Genomic DNA, 20,520 nt, shown 5'->3' with positions numbered 1-20,520 from the left:
ATAAAGACCATTAATAGAAACTCCATCTCTAGCAGAGCAAGCAGGGCATCTGACAGACTTTGGTTCCAGGCTTTGGTTCAGATGCCTCTTTCTTAGCAACAAACAAACATAATTCAAAAATTTATTTCATCATTCCTTAACAAGCTCAATAAGTCACAAAAAGAAACTGCAAAAGAATGAAGCTAATGCCAGATGAAGATTTCATTATTATTTTTCCACTGCTGAAAAGTGTTCTCTAAAATGATACTCTTAAACAGGTAGAAAACATAAAAATAATTTCCTGAAATATCCAAGATCATTGCAAATGCTACACTGTTCTTCTAGATCAGGGGTAGGCAACCTTTTTGACCCAGGGGCCGGGTTGCTGTCCCTCAGACAACTGGGGGGCCGAAGCCAATAAATAAATAAATAAATATTTTTCCAGAAAATAAATAAATAAATAAACCGAGATAAATGTAGGACAAAATTATCAAATGGAGGACACTCTTTTTTTTTTGAAATGGAGGGCATGCAAAAAATTGCTCATTTTTTGACAAATGTTAATATAAATGCATGTTTCTGAGGCTTCTATAGCCAATTGCCCCCCCTTGCTCCCCCTTCCATCCCTTGCCCCCACTTGCTCCCCTTGCCCCCACTTGCTCCCCCTTGCCCCCGCTTACTCCCCCTTGCCCCCCAAAGGCCCCGCACCCTCACCATGGGCCTCTCACGCAAGGGCGCGGGGCCAAAGGCCACTCACGTGAGGGGCCAAAGGCCCCCCCTCGCCATGGGCCTCTTGCACAAGCGGCCCTTGGCCTCTCGTGCGAGGGCGTGGGCCAAAGGCCGCTCACGCGAGAGGCCAAAGGCCCCGTGCCCTCACCATGGGCCTCCTGCGCAAGAGGCCAAAGGCTCCGTGCCCTCGCCATGGGCCTCACGCTCGAGGGTGTGGGGCCGAAGGCCGCTCGCAGGAGAGGTCAAAGGCCCCGCGCGAGAGGTCCTGCCACCGATTTCCCCGCGCCGGCGGCAATCGGCGGCAGGACCAGGCTGGGGCCGGTCCCACAGCCTTGCCGGGCCGGATCCAGCCAGCGGGCCGGGGGTTGCCGACCCCTGCTCTAGATGAAGGAAGACAGTTACCTATTTTATTTTCTATTAAGACATGACCAATCAATCATAACAGTATTACTGGTAGGTTATTAGATTCTGCAGTAAAAATATCTCCTCTTAAGAACATAAGCATCTTAAGAACAGTGGGAAAACAAAAGCATTTCTTCTTTGTTTGAATTCATGGAGAAAATACTATGAAAAGCTTCCCCTTTATTGATTTATGAATTATACATAAATTCAAATATAGCCACAGCTTTCTGCAATCAAAAGATATGAATATGCATCTGAAAAGCTACATTCAACTACTCAGTATATCATTATTAGAGAGATAAAAGCCTGAAAAAACTTTTTCCTCTCTTTTTCTGAAGCCTTTTTTTCCTGAAAAAATTGAAAAAGAGATAAAGGGATATTTTCTTTTAGAATAATGAATGAAATATTTAAGGCAAATTGTCTTTCCTTCCATGTTATTTCTAAAAGCTAGAAAATATGTAGCTAACAGACTTTCCGGTAAGAGTAAATATCTCATATCAATTCCTGATCTTCATTGTCAGTTCTTTTTTCTCAGTTTTTCTCTTAGTTCTTTGCACTAATCTTTGCTTTATTGATAGCTTGTTCTGTTTTTATGAGTGGGGAGATTGGTCTGCTCCTCATGAACTGACAAAACCAAAGAGATTCTTTGTAGCTAGAAGGCAGAGAACTTGTACCACTGTTTTAACAAAAATAAAATGTAAAGAAGTAAATTCAATTTGCTATTATTTTCTATATAAATTCTACTTTAAACATATCTAACATTATAATTTTATGCTAACCCGAGTTGATACATAAATGTATTTTATGTTACTATAATTACAAAGTGACTTACAATCTGTAAATTACAAAAATTTCCAGTCTTACCCCTAAAATGAGAAAAAAGGACCCCCCCACACACATGGTTTCAAGATTTCTGGAAATTTTGCCTCTTTAATCATTATTAAAATTCCCCCATCATTTAGTAATTTTATTTATATCCTGCCCCTTCCCTCAAACCAGGGCTAAAATTATTAAAATAATCATTTAAAAACTCCTCTTTGTCATCTATTATGACATGCCAAACAAAACAGATTCTTTCTTCATACTAGTAAAACTAACCTTTTATCTTTACAATTCCTCTGTGTGCTCAAGGCCTCTAACCTTTCTATAGAATGGCCTTGATGAGATGAGCGGATAGCTTTGAAGACACTCTCTAAGATCAAAAGAGCTTTGTTTCACACAAAGGCACTATTTTTCTGTCACAAAATAATTTCTCATTGCATTTTTTTGGAGGCCCAGCAAGAACATCTCATCAGTGAGCCTTCTGCACACATCCAGACCTAGCCCTTCCCCAGAAATACACATGCTTTATTTGGCATCTATCTCTACTTATCATCAGTTATCCCCAACTGAATGCAGAGCAGACTCCAGCAATACAAAAATTTGAAAACAAGTACAGTGACATCCTGACCAAAGCAGAATGGGCACACCATCCTTGGAACAAATATTAGATCCAATAGGAGCATAATTTTATCAGTGAAAGACCAGATGCACTTTTAATGAGGACAGGGTTTAGAAAGATTCAGCTCCTTTAGAAATAGTGTAACAGAACATTGAACTGGGTCAGTCTCAACATGGGTTTGGGGAAATTGGGAAAGTGCACATACTTGACTGTGTAGGTCATACACAGAGAGTTAGCAGGCCAACTGTATCATGTACAGTAGCTCTGGGAGAGCTCACTGGTAAAAGCACACCAACATGGAGGTGACACTCCCTTGCCATGACAAATCCCTTAATTGGGTAAGGGTTGCAGTGCATACACATTCCACATGTCAAGAAAGATACATTAATGACTGCCAAATAAGATACAAAGACAAGTCAGAACCAAACACTGTGAAATAAGTGGCACCAGTGTGTCAGGTGAACCACTGTACCAGGATGATGATCTCTTAAGCAACAAATCGTCAGACAAAACATCAATACTTAAGCCACTAGAACTGAAACCTGGCATTGGGTGGTCTCCACCAGGTGTGGATATCTCCAGATACACTGGTGGTAATGAACCTAGTCAAAGCTATAGGTAAGGCATGAATAATGAGTGCTGAATCTGTCAAACATCTGCACAGGTACAGAACCTCTATATAACATATGGAGACCAAAAGAAGGGTGTTCATAAGAATGGAATTATTTCGATATGGATTTATATCAAAAGCCTAGGAATTAACAGACAGCATCCACCTCTGTGTTTAAGATCACTAACTTCCTGGTTTAATGGGAAAGGACTGAAACAGGAACGTTGGTTACTTACCATGACACGTTCATTTCCTGCAGAGAAGGGTCCTGGCATCCTGTAATCTGGGTTTAGCTCCTCCTATTTGCTCCTGTAGGCAGGGACAATAAACAAAAGACCGGCCCCTATATAGGGAGGAGCTAGCCCCCCTGAGCCTCAGTCAATAACAAGCCAAGCGACTAGTAAGGTAATCAAGGAACTGAACTTTAGTAACATCAGCTAAGGGTTAACTAAAAGACCTTAGAAAAAAACTAGTCCAAGAACAAACAAGAACTCAGAAAACCAATCCAGCAACAAGAAGAAGAACAAGGCAGGTCCACCAACAGGCAGGCAGGGTCGGAGGCCGCAGGCAGCACCTGGGTGGGCAGGATGCCAGGACCCTTCTCTGCAGGAAATGAACGTGTCACAGTAAGTACCCAACGTTCCTTTTCCCAGCAGAGAGGGTCCTGTCCTCCTGTAATCTGGGATTTACAAAAGCCCTCTCGAACTGGGAGGGAGGTGCTGCTAGGAGACTGTGGCCCCCGACACAATCTGTTGGAGGAACCTCCTTTTAAATGACGCCTCTGCGGACTGAGACACGTCCAGTTTGTAATATCTTATGAAGGTCGAAGGCGACGTCCATGTGGCCACCCTGCAAATATCTGACAGGGAGGCGCTAGTGGTCAAGGCCGCAGAGGTAGATGCACTCCTGGTTGCGTGCGCCATCAACCCCTCGGGTGGAGTGAGATCAAGAGTTCAGTAGCTCTTTTGAATACAAGACCTATTCACCTACTCAGAGTCGAGACTGGTACCTTGCACCCCAAAGAGCCCAGGCGAAAGGAAAAGAACATCTCAGATGACCTTAAGGTTGAAGTCCTCTTGATGCAGATTTTGAGGGCTCTGCACACATCCAATGTGTGCCAGGTCTTTTCCAAGTCCTTCTTAGGATTGGGGCAGAATGAAGGCAGGAGAATGTCCTGTGACACCTGAAAGGCTGAGTTGACCCTAGGCACGAAGGTAGGGTCTGGACGAAGGCACACTGAGACAGGCCTAAAAATACACAAGTCTTTACGAACAGACAGGGCCCCAGCTCTGACACCCATCTGGCGGAGGGAATGGCCGTGAGGAAGATGACCTTGAGGGAGAGGTGTTTGAAGAAGGCCTCCCAAAGGGACTTGATCGGCCCAACTGTCAGAGCCTTTAAGACCGTGTTCACATCCCAAGATGAAAAACGATGTCTGGTGGGCAGGCCCTGTTGGAAAACTCCCCTCAACAGCCTCTTAATGTGAGGATGGCTGCCATTCTAGCTGCTCTCGTATGGAGCAGAAACGACGTGATGGCAGACACCTGCCTTATAACCATGTTGGGTCAAGTCCCTTCTTAATGTCATCTTGGATGGACTATAGCAGGTCAGCCACTGAAAACCTGAAGCAGTTGATGAGAACTTGCCTAAGCAGTGGATTATGTGATCAATCAGAATAGAACCTGATCTAATCTGGACCTATGGCAGCTTCCAGCCTATCACTGATCACCTTGTCAACTGGTTATAGCAATGAAGGTGATATTAAGGTGATTTAATTTGTAGTAATTAAGACTTCCCACTCTGAAAGAGGAATGTTAATGTCTGACCTCCAATTAAAATTTCAAAACGGAGTCTCCTATATAAAATAGTAAAATCATAGTTTGCTGTGTTGTATTTTTGTTTTGTTTGTTTTTTGGAATATATATATATATATATATATATATATATATATAAGCTGTGGGCATGTGGCTGGTGTAAGTCTCTATATGGAGCTGTATGGTATATTAAATCTGAGCATTTTTGCTAGCAGAAAACAAGGCATAGGCACTAGGAAGTCCGTTTTTCCAGCCCCAAAAGGTAGTAAACAATGGTGTTGTTTGGACCAGACCATGCCATGAAAACCCAATCAGGGATAAGACACTCACCCACACAGCAGCTAACCTTATAACCATAAAATCATAGAATCATGGAGTTGGATGAGACCACAAGGGCCATCAAGTCCAACCCCCTGCCATGCAGGAAATCACAATCAAAGCATGCCCAACAATATGCAAAGGAATCTTGTAGCACCCTGAGACCACTAAAGAAAAGAGATTAGCAGCATGTACCTTCATGGCCTCGAGCCCAATTCATCATATGTATGATAGATCCTGTTACAATAGGCTTTCCAAGCCAGGCAGCAGTTGAATGGCAAGCCCATCAGCAGGCATTCTTACTTAAAATTTAACAATCTAGACAAGGTAAGAGGTAATTGTGATTTTTGTAGCAGACCCCTCAGGGCTCTGTAGGATGTCTGAATGGGATTTGAAGCAACCCCTTAGTAGAGAAACCTGATTATATTGTTTTAAAACACTCATGGAGGAAGGAGAGTTTCTCCCCCCATGGAGAGGAGTCTGTCTGTTTGTTTTTGAGAACCATCTCATGGAAGAAACTGTGTTGTTGTTTTTTCCCCCTTTAACAGACATCTCTCCAAGAAAGAAGGGAAGGCAAGGGGAGCCACATCTTTTGAGGCTAGCTGACTGAGGTTCACTGTGTTTTATAACAGGAACATAATCCTTTTGCCACTAAAATGGAGTTTGGTTGGTCACCTTAATCCAATATATCTATCACCTCATATGAGATGTTTTTCCCAAAGATCCTCAATGCATGTAAGCATTAGAGGTCTGCTGAGTGACCAGAGACCTTCTCCTTGCTTGAGTCACCCTGTTTATTAGCATTTAAACGAATCTGTATTGTTAAAGCTTATGCTCTTAATGAGAAGTGTTATGGCTGATAACAGTTTGCACAAAGGAGGCAGAACCATGTGCTCATCCTATGTCTTTGGCTGTACCACCTAAGGCAAAAAGGGCTCTGGACCTAATGGAGACAGTGATGGAGGCCCATGAGGAGGCAAGAAAAGTCATCATGTGGCTTTTATGGCTAGCCCCTCCCTTGAAGAATTAGTTTCCAGGCATCTTCTCTGGCCTGGAAAAAGGAGAGGGGGGTGAGCAGAAACAGCACAACTCAAACCTCATGTGCTAACATTAATAAAATGAACACCAGAAAGGTTAACCGGTATCTCTTGTAAATCTGAGCCCACAGCCCTGTTGATGTGGAGGCTCTCCCCTCCTTTATTTGCCCCATCAAGGGAGGCTGCCTGGGCAGTGGCTTATTCCAAGCACTGAGGAAACTGCTCTTAAGTTAGCAGTGACTGAAGACCATTGCTAATCATGGGTAGATAGCTGCATATGGCCTGTAGTGTAGCCCTGATACTCACAGGGCATTTTGTTTTATTTATGTTTAAAACAGCCCCAACTTCAGGCTGGGGTTTACAGCTTAGCCCTTTTAATTTCAGGCAGGCTTTATAGTAACCTGGCTGCATGATAGAAGCTAGCTTGGTCCTCAACTCCCTCCCATTTGCATAGGTAGCTGGGAAGGGCAGAGGGACTGCTGTGGGACATGGCTCTACATTTACCTGAGGTAAGTCTGTGTCCTGAGAAAGAATAATCTCTGATGGAAAGGAGAAGCCAAGCGCTCAAGCTTTTCTCTCAAGAGTGCCATGGTTTGGGGCAGCCAAACACAATTGGGGGTGAAGGGAACTCTCCACCCATGATATCCACCCCTTTTTGTTGTTGTAATTTTTGGGGAGGGAACACAGGAGGATATGTATCCATGTGGTCTCTCAAAGAATCCCTGGGTTGAAAGAGATCCCAAGGGCCATCCAGTCCAACCCCATTCTGCCATGCAGAACTCTCAATCAAAGCATTCCCGATAGATGGCCCTCCAGCCTCTGTTTAGAAGTGGGTGGCAGAAGCCATGCTCTCTCTGGGGTGGACATGAAGCCATTTTGTGCTTTTTGTGGGATGCTCTGTGGCAGTCAAAAAGACCATTTTAGAGTTGGAAGCTTCAGCTCCTGCTGGGCCAAGTACAGCTTCCTTTACAGCCATGTGTCTGTGCAACACAGAGGAGGAATCCTCTGCCTCCTTACACACCATCTCATTATAAGAATTCAAAAGGAATGTGCAGGAGCCCTGGCAACACCACCATGTGTTTCCCAGTCTGCAAAAGGATCCCCCACACCTGTTAGGGTCCTGGGTGCCATTGGGGCCAGAGCTGGGAAGGAAGGGGGAGACCAAGGGTTAATGCCCCCATCTGCCCTCCTGGCAGAGTCCCAAACCTTATGCTAGGCATAATGCCTGCAATGGCCATGGCAGAGGCCTCATGGCAATGCCTGCCCTGAGCGAGGGCATTAGATCTGGCAAAGGTTCTTTGGTGGCTAGAGAGAGAGGGCCCCTGGTACTCAACGTTCTCCTGTGACTTCTGGCTGGCTTGCCTCTCTGACCTTGGCCATTTCAAGCTGGGCAGAGGTGATGCAGAGAGATCCTTTGCCATGGCTTTGGCTGGCCTGTCCTCTGAACTCTGGCTGGGCAGAGATGCTGAGGAGGGAGGTTTCCATGACTTCTGGCCAGTTTCCTCACTGATCCCTGGCCTTAAACAGGTTGGGCAGAGGTGATGTGGAGAAACAGAGACATGGAGGGGATACCGCTCACCATCTCTTCCCACAGCTCCCATGTGCTGCAATGCTGTTTGCAGAAATCTCCTGTGCTCCCACCATGAAGTGGGGTAGCTTTGGAGGAGAGGGAGAGTCATTGGCAAAGCCAAGACCTTTCTCCAATCCTGGGAGCCCTTGCCATTTTAAGTCTTCTTCATGCTTCCAAGGCTGTAGTAAAGAAGCTGCAGAACAACAGCAAACATCCCAATAGGTCTCCCTCTGAAGCCAGCTCTCTCTGTTGAGCTGGCAGACCCTGAGCTAGGGAAGCCTGGGTTAAGGATGGCCCTTCACCCATGCTCTCAGGGTCCTCTGCCATAGCCACCACCAAGAAAGGGAGGAAAGGCAGGAGAGAGGAGAAGAAGGGAAGGCCAAGAAAACTCTCAAACCGCTTTCGTAGAAAGGAAAAACCTTGCTGGCTCGAAGAGAACATCCTGCTAGGAGCTTAGGCAGGAACAAGACTGAGGTTCAGGGGGGCTAGCTCCTCCCTATATAGGGGCCGGTCTTTTGTTTATTGTCCCTGCCTACAGGAGCAAATAGGAGGAGCTAAACCCAGATTACAGGAGGACAGGACCCTCTCTGCTGGGAAACTATAAGCTCAACAGTGTCTTCACCACCTGCATATAAATAAAGTCTATAGAGCTACCAGTGTAATTCTAAGACAGGCCAATATTTGAAATGTTATTCTAGTTTGGGCAATTGCAATAAATCAGAATCATTTTGCAATGAACAGTGCAAGCAGCAGCTGCACTGCTAGCAAAGACCTGAAAAGACATTCTAAACTTGGAACATTTTTCTTGCAAGCATATTCGTGTTTTCTTTACTGACTCACATTAAAGTCAAAAGCAACAAATACACTCTCAATGCAATTAGATTTCCTCAACCTAATGGAAACATTTAGCAATCAACAAAGCTCTGACATAAATAAAGAAATGATCAGCCACAGTGTTGCAAAATGAAAAGACTCTCACATTCAGTCTAAGGGAAGATCTGCAGCACTGCAGCAAATACATGCTATTCTAATGATTTCCAGTGCCTAAGACAAGAAAAAGGCTATTCCTTATCATTTAGTGAATGTTTACTACAATATTGTACAGTCGGCCCTCTTTATAAGTGGGCTTGCCTTCCATAGCTCTGAGCTTATGCGGAAGGCAAGCCCCGGCAGAAATAATGGGACGTCTACTCGCACTGCACGCCCCATGAGCACGTGCCCCATTATTTTCTATAGGGCTTGAGCATATGCTCTTTCCCCATATGCAGTGGGGTCCGGAACGGATCTCCTGCGTATGGGGAAAGCGGACTGTATATTTTAAAATGTGTGTGTGTGTGTTCTTCTGAGAAGAGAAGAGACAGGCAGCAGACACAGTTTCAATCTACTCCTATCTTCCAGAAGCAGATTAAAGGCCCTCCTCTCCATCCCAACTGACACTGTTGTAGCCTTGGTGGGAGAGAAAAAGCAGTATCAGATGGATTTAATCTCCTCTCTCACTGCGACCCTTTTCCCTGGGAGAGACACATTTTGAAAACCTTTGTAGCAAAGTAGCAATGCACACTCACCTCATATTTTCTATAGTTCACTAATAAGGCTAGCAGGACAACTGCTTCATAACCATGTTCCCTACGACTAGGAGGACTGGAGAGGATCTAAAATCAAGACAAGGAATAGTATAAATTAACTGAAACTCTGAAGTTTCAAAGAACTATAGGCAACCAGTATAAAGAATGTTGTTGTTGTTACCTACCCTCAAATTGACCTTGATGCATGGAGACCCTGTGGATGAAAAATCTCTAATCCCACCCCCTCATCCTCCATTGCTCTGTTTAGGTTTTGTAGATTCAGGCCCGTGACTTCCCTAATAGCATCTAGTCATCTGGCCTATGGTCTTCCTCTCTTTCTACTGCCTTCTACCTTTCCTAGTACTATACTGTCTTTTTTAATGAGTCATGCTTCAGATTAATCATCTTGGCCTACAGGGAGAGTTCAGGTTTGATCTCTATAAGGACCCATTTGTTTGTCTTTTTGGCTGTCCACAGTATTCTTAACATTATTCTCCAATATCATAACTCAAATGAGTTAATTTTTCTTTTTATCTGCTTTTTTCTCTGTCCAGCTATCACATTCATACATGGTGATGGAGAATACAATGGGCTGAATGATTCTAATTTTAGTGCTCAGTTATATATCTTTACTCTTTAGGATCATGTCTAATTTTTTCATCGCTGCCATTCCCATTCCTAGTCATCTTCTTTCTTGACTGCAGTCTCCAGTCTGATCAATGTTTGATCCAAGTGATGAGAAATTTTTATTTCAATTTCCTCACTGCCTAGATTGAATTTATGTAGATCCTCCATGGTCATCATTTTGTTTCCTTTATGTTCAGAAGTAAGCTAACCTTTGCACTTTCTTCCTTGACCTTCCTTAGTAATAGTTCCAGGTCTGTGATGTTTTTCATTAGCGGTATGGTGGCATCTGCATATCTTAGATTGTTAATGTTCCTTCCTCCTATCTTCACTCCTCTGTCTTCTGAGTCTAAACCTATACTCTGTATATTTTTTGCATACAAGTTGAACAAGTAGGGTGAGCCCTCCCTTCGTCCTCCATCTTGAGGGAGAGAGAGGCAGGCTAGCTCCACCAGGCCTGCCTGGAAGAAGAAAAGACCTCCCTTCAGCCACCTTCTTGAGGGAGAGATTGTATTGTATTGCATTTTTGTTCTGTACACCGCTATGATCATTGCGGAATAGCGGTCTATAAATAAAATGTATTATTATTATTATTATAATATGCAGCCTTGCCTCACTCCCTCGCCATATTTTGTTCTAACAGTGGCTTCTTGTCCTAAGCACAGATTCTCGTCACGACTATCAAGTATAGTGGCACCCCCATGTCTTTAAGAACATTCCATAGCTTCTTGTGATGTATGCAGTCAAAGGCTTTGCTATAGTCTATAAAGCATCTGGTGATTTTCTTATGGAATTCCTTGGTGAATTCCATTAGCCATTGTATATTTGCTATGTTGGCACTAGTTTCTCTGCCCTTCCTGAAACCTGCTTACATCTCTGGGATTCTCTCCATACAGTATATGACTAAAATCTTTGTTACAAAATTTTAAGCATAATTTTGCTATTTGGAAAATTAATACTACAGTCCTATAGTTGCTGCAGTCTTTTCTGTCCCATTTTTTGTGGATAGCGACATATATTGAACGTTTCCAGGCTGTTGGTTACCGTTTTGTTTTCCATATTTGTTGGGATATTTTAGTTAATACTAGAGTTGATACTGTCTGTGTGGACTGTATCAGTTCAATTGAAATATCATCTATCAGTGGTGAGTCAGTCCAATTATGAAAAATTAATCTTTACAGTCAGAAAAGGTTTGGACTTTATTGCCATACGTATATACAGCAAATTCAATCCTTTTGAACTTGAGAAGGATTATTACATTTGAAGGAAATACAGAACTCTTCTCTAGCACTGCTAGAGAGAATTAAACTTAAAATGCCATGTGGATTATTTCCATACCAAATTCATTAATGACCTACATGAAAAGCCTTTAACATTTAAATCAGAACTAAAGCAAAATAAAAGAAGATGACATTAAAGGAAACTTTAACTAACTTTTAGGTTGACATTGTCAAGTAAACCTCTATGATTTATAATACAATGCTAAGGGAAATTAGTTGTGCAACTAGAGATGAAAGGGAGAGAAAGCTTGCCTGTAAGATGGCTTCAAAGATACTATTAATCATCACATACTCCAGGATTGTGTTCTGACTGATGTTATCCGTCACCTGAATAAGAAAAAAATTAAAGAACTTCTAAATAAGATAGAATCCTCATTCAGTACTATCCATGCAAATTAAATTACTGCATTTGCAAATATATGTTAATTTTTATCTAACTCCCTCCAAAATAAGACATAGTAATGAAAGACACCACTAAGATTTCCATTAAGTATGTAATTTACTGAAAGTCTCCCATATTCTTTGGGAGTTTTCTACATTTGTCTTACAGACACCTTAAAATTATTTATTTCTCACATGGCATGACACAATTTGTTAATTTTATTTAATATAATACTCATGTTACTTTGTCATCCGTATTATTGCCTTTTAATAATTTAGTTCTGGGTTATATTTTGTCTTTAGGAGTATTTCCATAATCTGATACAGTACAGCACTGTAACACGGGGGATTCATTCCTGGACTTACAGACAATAGCAAACTTTATTGCAATGGATGACTTCTGATGGAAGCTGGTCATAGAGTCACACTGGAGGACCTAGAGATTCCTAGCAAGAACACCTCTATAGGCATTTCTAGGTTCTCCAGCCCAGCTTTATGGTCAATTTTTACCAGAAGCATACCATAGAGTTGTGCTGTAAAACCTAGAAAAATGCCTAGAGACAACATATTTCTTTGAACATGCATAAATGAAACTGCAGGTATCATCCTGCATACATATGGTTGTATTGTAAAGGTAAAGTAAAGTTTGCCCCCTTGACATGATTGTCTAATTGTGTCCAACCATACAGGGCAGTGCTCATCTCTGTTACTAAGCCAAAGGAGCCAGCATTGTCAAAGATGACTCCATGGTCATGTGGCCAGCATGCCTACATGGAATACTGTTACCTTACTACCAAAGAGTTACTAATTCCCCTACTTGCCCTTTTACATGCTTTCAAACTGCTAGGTTGGCAGAAGCTGAGACCAGCAACAGCAGCTCACTCCATCACATGGCACTTGTGTCTCTAACTGCCAACCTGCCAATCTTGTGATCATCAGAGTCAACGTCTTAACCGTTAAGCCACCGCGTCATACTGTACTTCATGCATATTTATGTACTCCATGCAGCAAGCTTCTTTGGTAACAATGAAATCAATACTTCAAAATGAGAAGCACCACAATACCAGTCTACTACTAATGGGTATTAAGACACCAAAACAATTTTAAATGTGTGCCTGTACATGAAATTACATCCATGCCTAGAAGAAGAAGTGCAGCTTCTCATTTATGTACTTAATTCTATGATTATATTGAGATATTACATTAGAAAGTCATTGTTTCAACAGAAGAACTGATTGTCTAGAGTTGAAAATGTCACATCATTAGCAATTAATGATGTAAGATTTCTTTTAAAGGTAACATTGTCAAAATCTGGTTAATAGATTTGGAGTCATTTCATTGGTATGCATTACTTACAGTCACCAAGCAGAGCAGTAGCTTCAAGCACAAACTTTTGAGGCTTTCAGAGCCTTCTGCACAAAGCAATGTGTCCAAACTCTCCATCAGATTCTAAAGAAGGGAACATTACAGTAATGCACACAATGCTTAAAATCTAAAGCTGTGGAACTCTTCTCTGTGTGATATAGAATCCCAGCATGATCTAGATTTGTTAATATCCAGATCAAGTTGTCTAGCTAACATAATATAAATTTCAATTATTTCATTCCAAGAAAGATGCTATTTCCTATCTCTCCAAACAAAATTACCACTTAACAAGGACCTTTGATCAATAACATTCAGCAACAATTCTCCCCATAAGTGAACTTAATTTCATTAAGTTATGCAATGTGGATTGTGACACACAATTTTTTTCCTTCAGAATCTCAGCTCTGAGTTAATAAAGTATGTAAGCCCAAACAGAAATACAGAAATATAAAGGTAGTATGGTATCTAAAATCAGAAAATGTGAAGCCTTCCTGCCCCATTCTCTAGTTACATAGTAATTACTAAACAAGGAGTTGTAAACTTGGTACATTTAACTCTGAAATGTTTTAAGGAGTCGTCTGTTCAAGTAAGGAACAGTCTTGCTCTTGGCAGGGTCACTCTGCTATCAATTTAATACATTTCTAGCCTTCCATTCAGTATTGGATAATATATATTATACAGTAGTTAACAAAGCAGATGTTGAAATGAACCTTCCCATATTGTTTCCTTTTTGTTACCTGTACTGAGTTTACTCAAGAGGCACAAGGAAACCAGCAGAGTGAAATCCTGAGATCTAAATCCAGTACTCGGCCCCAACTTGAGTAGATTCACTCAATGCTAAGTCACCATTATGTACATTGGTGCTTATGTAAACTCCACTGATTCAATGGATCTACTCTAATTGCAACTAGCACTTCGATTTAGCCCTAAGAATGCAACCTGATATCAGCTAAGTTTAACCGTGATTCTATCCACACCATGGACTCCCCATTTAATGTTTTCAATCTGTTTAGCAATAAACTGCCATGTCTCTTTCACATGCATACCATCTCTTATTTTGTCTCACGCATAACAAAGGGTGCTCAATTTCTAATGTATGTTTTAATGAGAGGGAGTGACCAGGCAGGCCCAGCTCCATCAGGGCTAGCCTGAAGAAAGAAGCTCCTCCCTAACTGTCATCTTCCGGCTTGCGAGGGAGTGACCAGGCAGGCCCAGCTCCATCAGGGCTAGCCTGAAGGAAGAGACTCCTCCCTCCATAACTGTCATCTTCCGGCCTGAGAGGGAGTGACCAGGCAGGCCCAGCTCCATCAGGGCTAGCCTGAAGAAAGAAGCTCCTCCCTAACTGTCATCTTCCGGCCTGCGAGGGAGTGACCAGGCAGGCCCAGCTCCATCAGGGCTAGCCTGAAGAGACTCCTCCCTCCATAACTGTCATCTTCCGGCCTGAGAGGGAGTGACCAGGCAGGCCCAGCTCCATCAGGGCTAGCCTCAAGCCTGAGACTCCTCCCTCCATAACTGTCATCTTCCGGCCTGAGAGGGAGTGACCAGGCAAGCCCAGCTCCATCAGGGCTAGCCTGAAGAAAGAAGCTCCTCCCTAACTGTCATCTTCCGGCCTGCGAGGGAGTGACCAGGCAGGCCCAACTCTATCAGGGCTAGCCTGAAGGAAAAGACTCCTCCCTCCATAACTGTCATCCTCTGGCCTGCGAGGGAGTGACCAGGCAGGCCCAGCTCCACCAGAGCTAGCCTGAAGAAGAAGAGCCCTCCCTCTAGTCCATCTGCCTTGGTCCAGGCATCAGACGAAGAGAAGACCCACTGGACTTCATCCCCTTCCCCACCACCATTCTCTTCTCCTTTTGTGTCATGTCTTTTAGATTGTAAGCCTGAAGGCAAGGAACTGTCTAATTAAAAATAATAATTGTAAGCCGCTCTGATAGCCATTAGGGCTGAAGAGCGGGGTATAAATACCATAAAATAAATAAATAAATAAACTCTAGCAAGCCCTCACCTTCATGCACAATTCAGCCTTGTCAAAGCCCATCAGCATATTGATGATGTCAAATCCAGATGTGGATTTATTCTTCTGATGAACACCACGAATCAGTGCACACAATGTCTGGATCAGAAGAAAGAAGAAATGTGAGAAAAAGCCTTCAGGTCACAAAGAACTTGCCAATGTGTGTCCCAAAAGCTTAAAGCTATAATGCCAGAGCAAGGACTTTAATTAGTATATCTGTATGGATATACCCATAGGCTTCCATTTTTGCAGATCACAGCTTACCAGGGACTCTATGCTATGTATGTACACACACATGCACCCAAAATTAGGGAAAATTGCATTTTTCCATTCCTGGAAGCCTCCAGAAACTCAGAATTTGCATTTAAAACATAAAAAAAACCCTCATGCTTCAACAAGTGGGGGAGGAATTTAAAATGCACCTCTGTCTGTCTCTGGTTTTTATTTTTAAAGCATTTCTGTATTTGCTGTGGCTTATAGCAGATCTTCAGGGACAGACCATCTACCCCAGGCCCCCTCTCTTTCCTTTCACTGGCAAGCAAAAACATTTTTATCCAAGCAGGCTTTTTAAAATCATGACAGGTTGGCTTTTATGTGGGGTGTGTATTTTTCTTACGTTTTTAACTTTTGGATGTTTTATGTTAATTTTATATTGTTTTAACTAAATTGTTTTAATTATTTTTATTGCAAACTTTTAAAAATATTTATCTTGTGAGCTGCCTTGGGTCGCCTTCTGGGAGATAGGTGGCATAAAAATGAAGTAAATAAATAAATAAATCCCTCTGCTTCAGGGAATATCATTTAGTATTTTTATTTTTCCATTTGACAAGAACTACTCCCAAATATTCTCCTAAATCACTGGCCATACAATTTAGCACCTGATGCAGGCATGGGCATAACAGTGTTCCACATGAGGAGGTTCTGGTCTAGCATGCTGAATATGTATTTTAGCAGCTCTTAATAGTTCACTTTCTGTTTCTTTCACGTGCCCTGCTGGCGCAGTGGTTAAATGCCTGTACTGCAGCTACTGCAACCAATAAGGTTGTGAGTTCAATACCAGCGAAGAGCTCAAGTTTGACTCAGGCTTGCATCCTTCCGAGATCTCTAAAATGAGTACCCAGATTGTTTGGGGCAATTAGCTTACACTTTGTTAACCGCTTAGGGAGTGCTTAAGTGCACTGATAAGCAGTATAGAAATATACTTGCTATTGCTATTGCTATTACTGTCACTAATGGGCTGTTTAGCTCAATAGAAACCAAGTTCTGTTCCCGTTTCAGACAATACTGGTTGTGACAAATTATTTATCATTTAAGCAATGGCAAAAAGACTTGTCTTAAGGGGCTCTCCAGACTGCCTCAAAGGGGCGGGCTGGAGGCACCCAGTTTTCCTCTGGAGGGATACCGCAGCACTCAAACCATGCAGTGTCCCTCCAGAGCAAAAAGAACCCGGAAAAAATGGGTTCTTCTTGGTGCACAGGGACGCCCATCATCAGTGTGTCATTGGCACACTGCGTCGCATCTATGATGCAAGCGAGCGCCTGGAAGTGCAGACGTAGCATCGCGCTTGCGTCATGCACATGCACCCCGTATGGATAGCGCCGCTAAAGATGGCAACACCCATACATGATAGGGTTCTGGAACGTGTGGCTGCTGCGTGCTCCAGAACCCTAGAATTGGCCCCAGAACGCTGCAAACTGGTGGTCTGTACCAGGCCTAAATTTACATGGCAAAGAAAAAAAACAAGAATGAAACTTAAATTGATGCACAATGCAAAGCAACAAAGAAGTTTAGATTTACTCAGTTTGAAAATATACTTTGCTGCCTGTTGTCTTGTTTGGTTGAAAGAATGGATGATGCTAAGAAACAAAGACTATTGGAATTAGAAAGCCTGAGATTTAGATGACATACATAATTATGGTATGATAAAGTGAACGTAGATTTTAATCATCATTATGTGAGACATGCCATGTTGAGAATATGGAGTAGATATAAAACTAGGTTATGCCAGAAAAAGGGAGCTTTTTACAAAAGAGAAACAAAAAGTAAACAAAAGTGTTAAAGTATCAGGACATGTTGGAAAATTATCAAGAAGAATATACAGTGGTACCCCGGGATACGAATTGACCGCGTTACGAAATTTCCGGGGTACGAAAAAGTTAGATTTAAAAAAACTGTTCCGGGTAACGAAAGATTTTTCGGGTTACGAAATTAATTTCGGCGCGTTTCGGCGCGAAATTCAAATCGGAAGCGCGGCTAGCGGCTTTCCAGCACCTTTTCGGGTTGCGAAATGTATCGGGTTACGAACGGCGCCGCGGAACGAATTAATTTCGTAACCCGAGGTAGCACTGTACTATAAAAATAAAAGAAGAGCTTTTGACAGAGGGTGATGGTTTCTAATGGTTCTCATATTTAAAGTTGTTTGAAAGATGTAAGCTACATTAAAATTATGGTTTCACACAAAACAAATCACACATTAAATTATAATTATGTACAAATGATGAACAGTTCATCAGTAAGATTATAAACATTTATTAAAATTGTATATGGAAAAGGAACAAGAGAACAACAGTATTATAAAATGACGTATGTATTTTGGATAGAATATACAAATGGAGGAATGGGAAAGGATGTGGTCAGAGGTTAAAATTTACTTTATGATATGATTTAAAAGGGAATTTTCATAAAATGATGTACTCTTGTTATATGTCACCTGATAAATTGTCTAAGATGTACAAGGGAGCTTTGAATGTATGCTGGAAAACTGAAAAACAAGGAAGGACATTTTATCATATGTTATGGACTTAAAGTCTTTAGCAATTTTTTTTTTGAAGGATTGAAAACCCCAGCTGACTTTTTGAGAAAAAATGAGGGTGTTAAGATAACCACTGATTTTGAGAATTAGTATCAGTTAAATTGATAGATGAAGTGTAACAACTGCCTTATAGAAAGTGAGTTAGGATTTTAGGAAATACAATATAACCAACAGAAAAGATAGTTGGAAGCCATTCTTTGTTAGATTATGTAGTATAGTTTGTAGCTTTCTGTTTTTTTTCCTTGTGTGTTTTGATTTGAATTATATTGCATTATATTGAATTTTATTTTAGTTTATGTGTTCTTGTGTGTTTCATTCAAATTTTAGAATTTTAATAAAAATGATTCAGGAAAAAAGAAACCGAGATATGATTTGCAAAAAATGTATAGTACAGCACCTGTAACGCATTGACCACTCTGATGGGATGCTCTTCTCCCAAAGCCCGGATACAGCGTTGGAACAAACAATTTATATTATCTTTTATCTTCATTAACTCTTCACCATCTAGAGATTCCAGCTTCCCCTCCAAATATTCCAAATTCACCTACAAAAGAAAGAAGTAAAGCCAACTGATGGAGCCATTGAGGACAACTAAAGGCTAGCAATTGCTACTGGGAGAGTAAACAAAGATACATTCAGTGGAAAGAGGAATGTTTTAATCTTTGGTATATTACCTTCATGAGGAAAAGCTCCTCCCAAAAGCGAGGGTTACATTTACTTGGATCTTCTGTCTGAAAGAGAATAATATTTGTCACAATTAGAATGAATTACAATTACTTTACATATCAATTTATGGATACAAAATATGACTGCTCTTACCACATTATTTTAACCATTCCATATTAAGCAAACTACATATACCAATGGCCCCCAAGGTATGCTTCACTTCTCTTCTGGAGATTATCAATGGCAGAACTCACAGAAAGAGGTCTAAACAGTGACAAGTCTACTCCAGTACAGAGATACTATCTTCAAAGCAGTGCAGCAAAAGCATGCCCAGAGGCACCTCAGAGGCAGTGTTCCCTGGTTTCCTGTTCTCATTCTTAATGTTACAAATTAATATTATTAACTGGTGCCTTATCTGTAGGGGTGAGTATAAAAACTAAGAACATGATCCAAAAATAAAACACAAGACATAGAAAAATATGAATTTCTAAATAGCTGAAAGATAGTCTGGCTTGCCTGTAGGATTCCTCAGCAAAATGGAATGCTATCTTGCACACTAAATAATATTCAGCACATTGAAAAGCACATAAATTCATATCTTACCGTAAATATTTCATCATACATCAGCACAACCTTCTCTTTCAAAGGTTTCTTACTAGCTGAAGATCTCCGAAGCAATCCACCTTTCTTTTCAGCTTGTGCCATGATTTACAAACTATGGATTAAAAGATACACATTTGAGAAAAGCTCTCTTTCAAGACAGGCTTCCATAGTGCTCTCAATCTTTTTAAAAATGTTTGTCTTAACAAATCTTGTATGTTGACAAAGTACTTTGGTCATTACTACATCTAATAATAATAACAGATAGGGAGCACAGTCATAACACCATCAAATGTAACCACCTGAAGCTTTGCAGGGGGGACGCTCAAAAGAAGAAACCAGTGAGGAAGAAAAGGGAAAGGGAAAAAAGACAGAGGTAAACATAAAAAGAACCGTGTGGATATTTCTATAATTACACATTACACCCTACATAACAGTTTCTGGGCTACTGAAGAAATATTTTTCATATAGTGATACAAGGTGTATGGGGGAGGGGGAGTTAAGCAAAATGGAAATCTCCATTTGCTATATGTACACTGTGAAATAAACATGCATATGATTTTTCTACATAGGGTGAGATTCAGAATCTGACCTCCATGGGCAAAAGGGATCTACTTACAGATGTGCCACTCAGCTTCCAGAACTCAATCTTTCCTTTCACACAACAATTCGCTCTATTTCTCAATTAAGAAACATTACATCCACTCATGTAAAAATATAAAGCATACAAGCCACAAATACAAATTAACAGTGCATTTGTCATTCAAATAACACTCCATGAAGATAAGACTATGTACCCATGATGGTAAATTCAACTTATGCAACATATGAAGCAGCTCTAATGATTAACAGCTGCCTTTTTGATGAAGGAAGGAACGCACACTGCCCCATCTAAGCAGCACAGCCTATACACAAACTGTAAAAAGATCCACCATCAGCTCTACTCAATCCAACAGCAATGTGGTTAAAGCAACAAACATCTATGTTTATGCAGGATAAAGGCATAAGAAAATGCCTATGTCAGCTCCATTCAGGCACAAAACATAATGCAGGGCCTAGAGATGTGTAGCCTCCAGCAAAACAGGTAACAGCTGTTTACAAAAGGGAGGTTTACAAAAGGGAGAATACCATAGCAATTTCCCTCTTGGAGCATTTTCTCCAGAAATAAGTATCAGTTTCAAAAATCACTCAGAAAACCATTTCCTACAAATGCTTTACTATAGAATCATAGAGTTGGAAGACACCACAAAGGCCATACAGTCCATCCCCCTGCCATAAGGAAGAAACAATCAAAACACCCCAGACAAATGGCTATC

At 41.4% G+C, this 20,520-nt stretch overlaps 1 protein-coding gene across 1 annotated transcript in view; it reads right to left on the bottom strand.

The window, feature by feature from the left end:
* LOC149318433 (armadillo-like helical domain-containing protein 3) overlaps nucleotides 1-20,520 on the bottom strand; it is a 236,313-nt gene that overhangs the window by 207,041 nt on the left and 8,752 nt on the right. The window contains exons 2-8 of the mRNA XM_089509700.1: nucleotides 19,208-19,319; nucleotides 18,613-18,669; nucleotides 18,336-18,482; nucleotides 15,118-15,225; nucleotides 13,107-13,199; nucleotides 11,622-11,696; nucleotides 9,466-9,552 (exon numbers count right to left, since the gene is read on the bottom strand). Of these exons, the coding sequence (XP_089365826.1) occupies nucleotides 9,466-9,552; nucleotides 11,622-11,696; nucleotides 13,107-13,199; nucleotides 15,118-15,225; nucleotides 18,336-18,482; nucleotides 18,613-18,669; nucleotides 19,208-19,309 (669 nt within the window). The 5' untranslated portion in view covers nucleotides 19,310-19,319. The remainder of the gene's footprint in view (nucleotides 1-9,465; nucleotides 9,553-11,621; nucleotides 11,697-13,106; nucleotides 13,200-15,117; nucleotides 15,226-18,335; nucleotides 18,483-18,612; nucleotides 18,670-19,207; nucleotides 19,320-20,520) is intronic.

The sequence above is a fragment of the Sceloporus occidentalis genome, unplaced genomic scaffold, assembly GCF_023333645.1.
Source record: "Sceloporus occidentalis isolate IW3139 unplaced genomic scaffold, rSceOcc1.0.p SCAF_2, whole genome shotgun sequence".
NCBI lineage: Eukaryota > Metazoa > Chordata > Lepidosauria > Squamata > Phrynosomatidae > Sceloporus > Sceloporus occidentalis.
The sequence above is the reverse complement of the archived record's forward strand: the minus strand, read 5'-3'. Positions and strand labels throughout refer to the sequence as shown.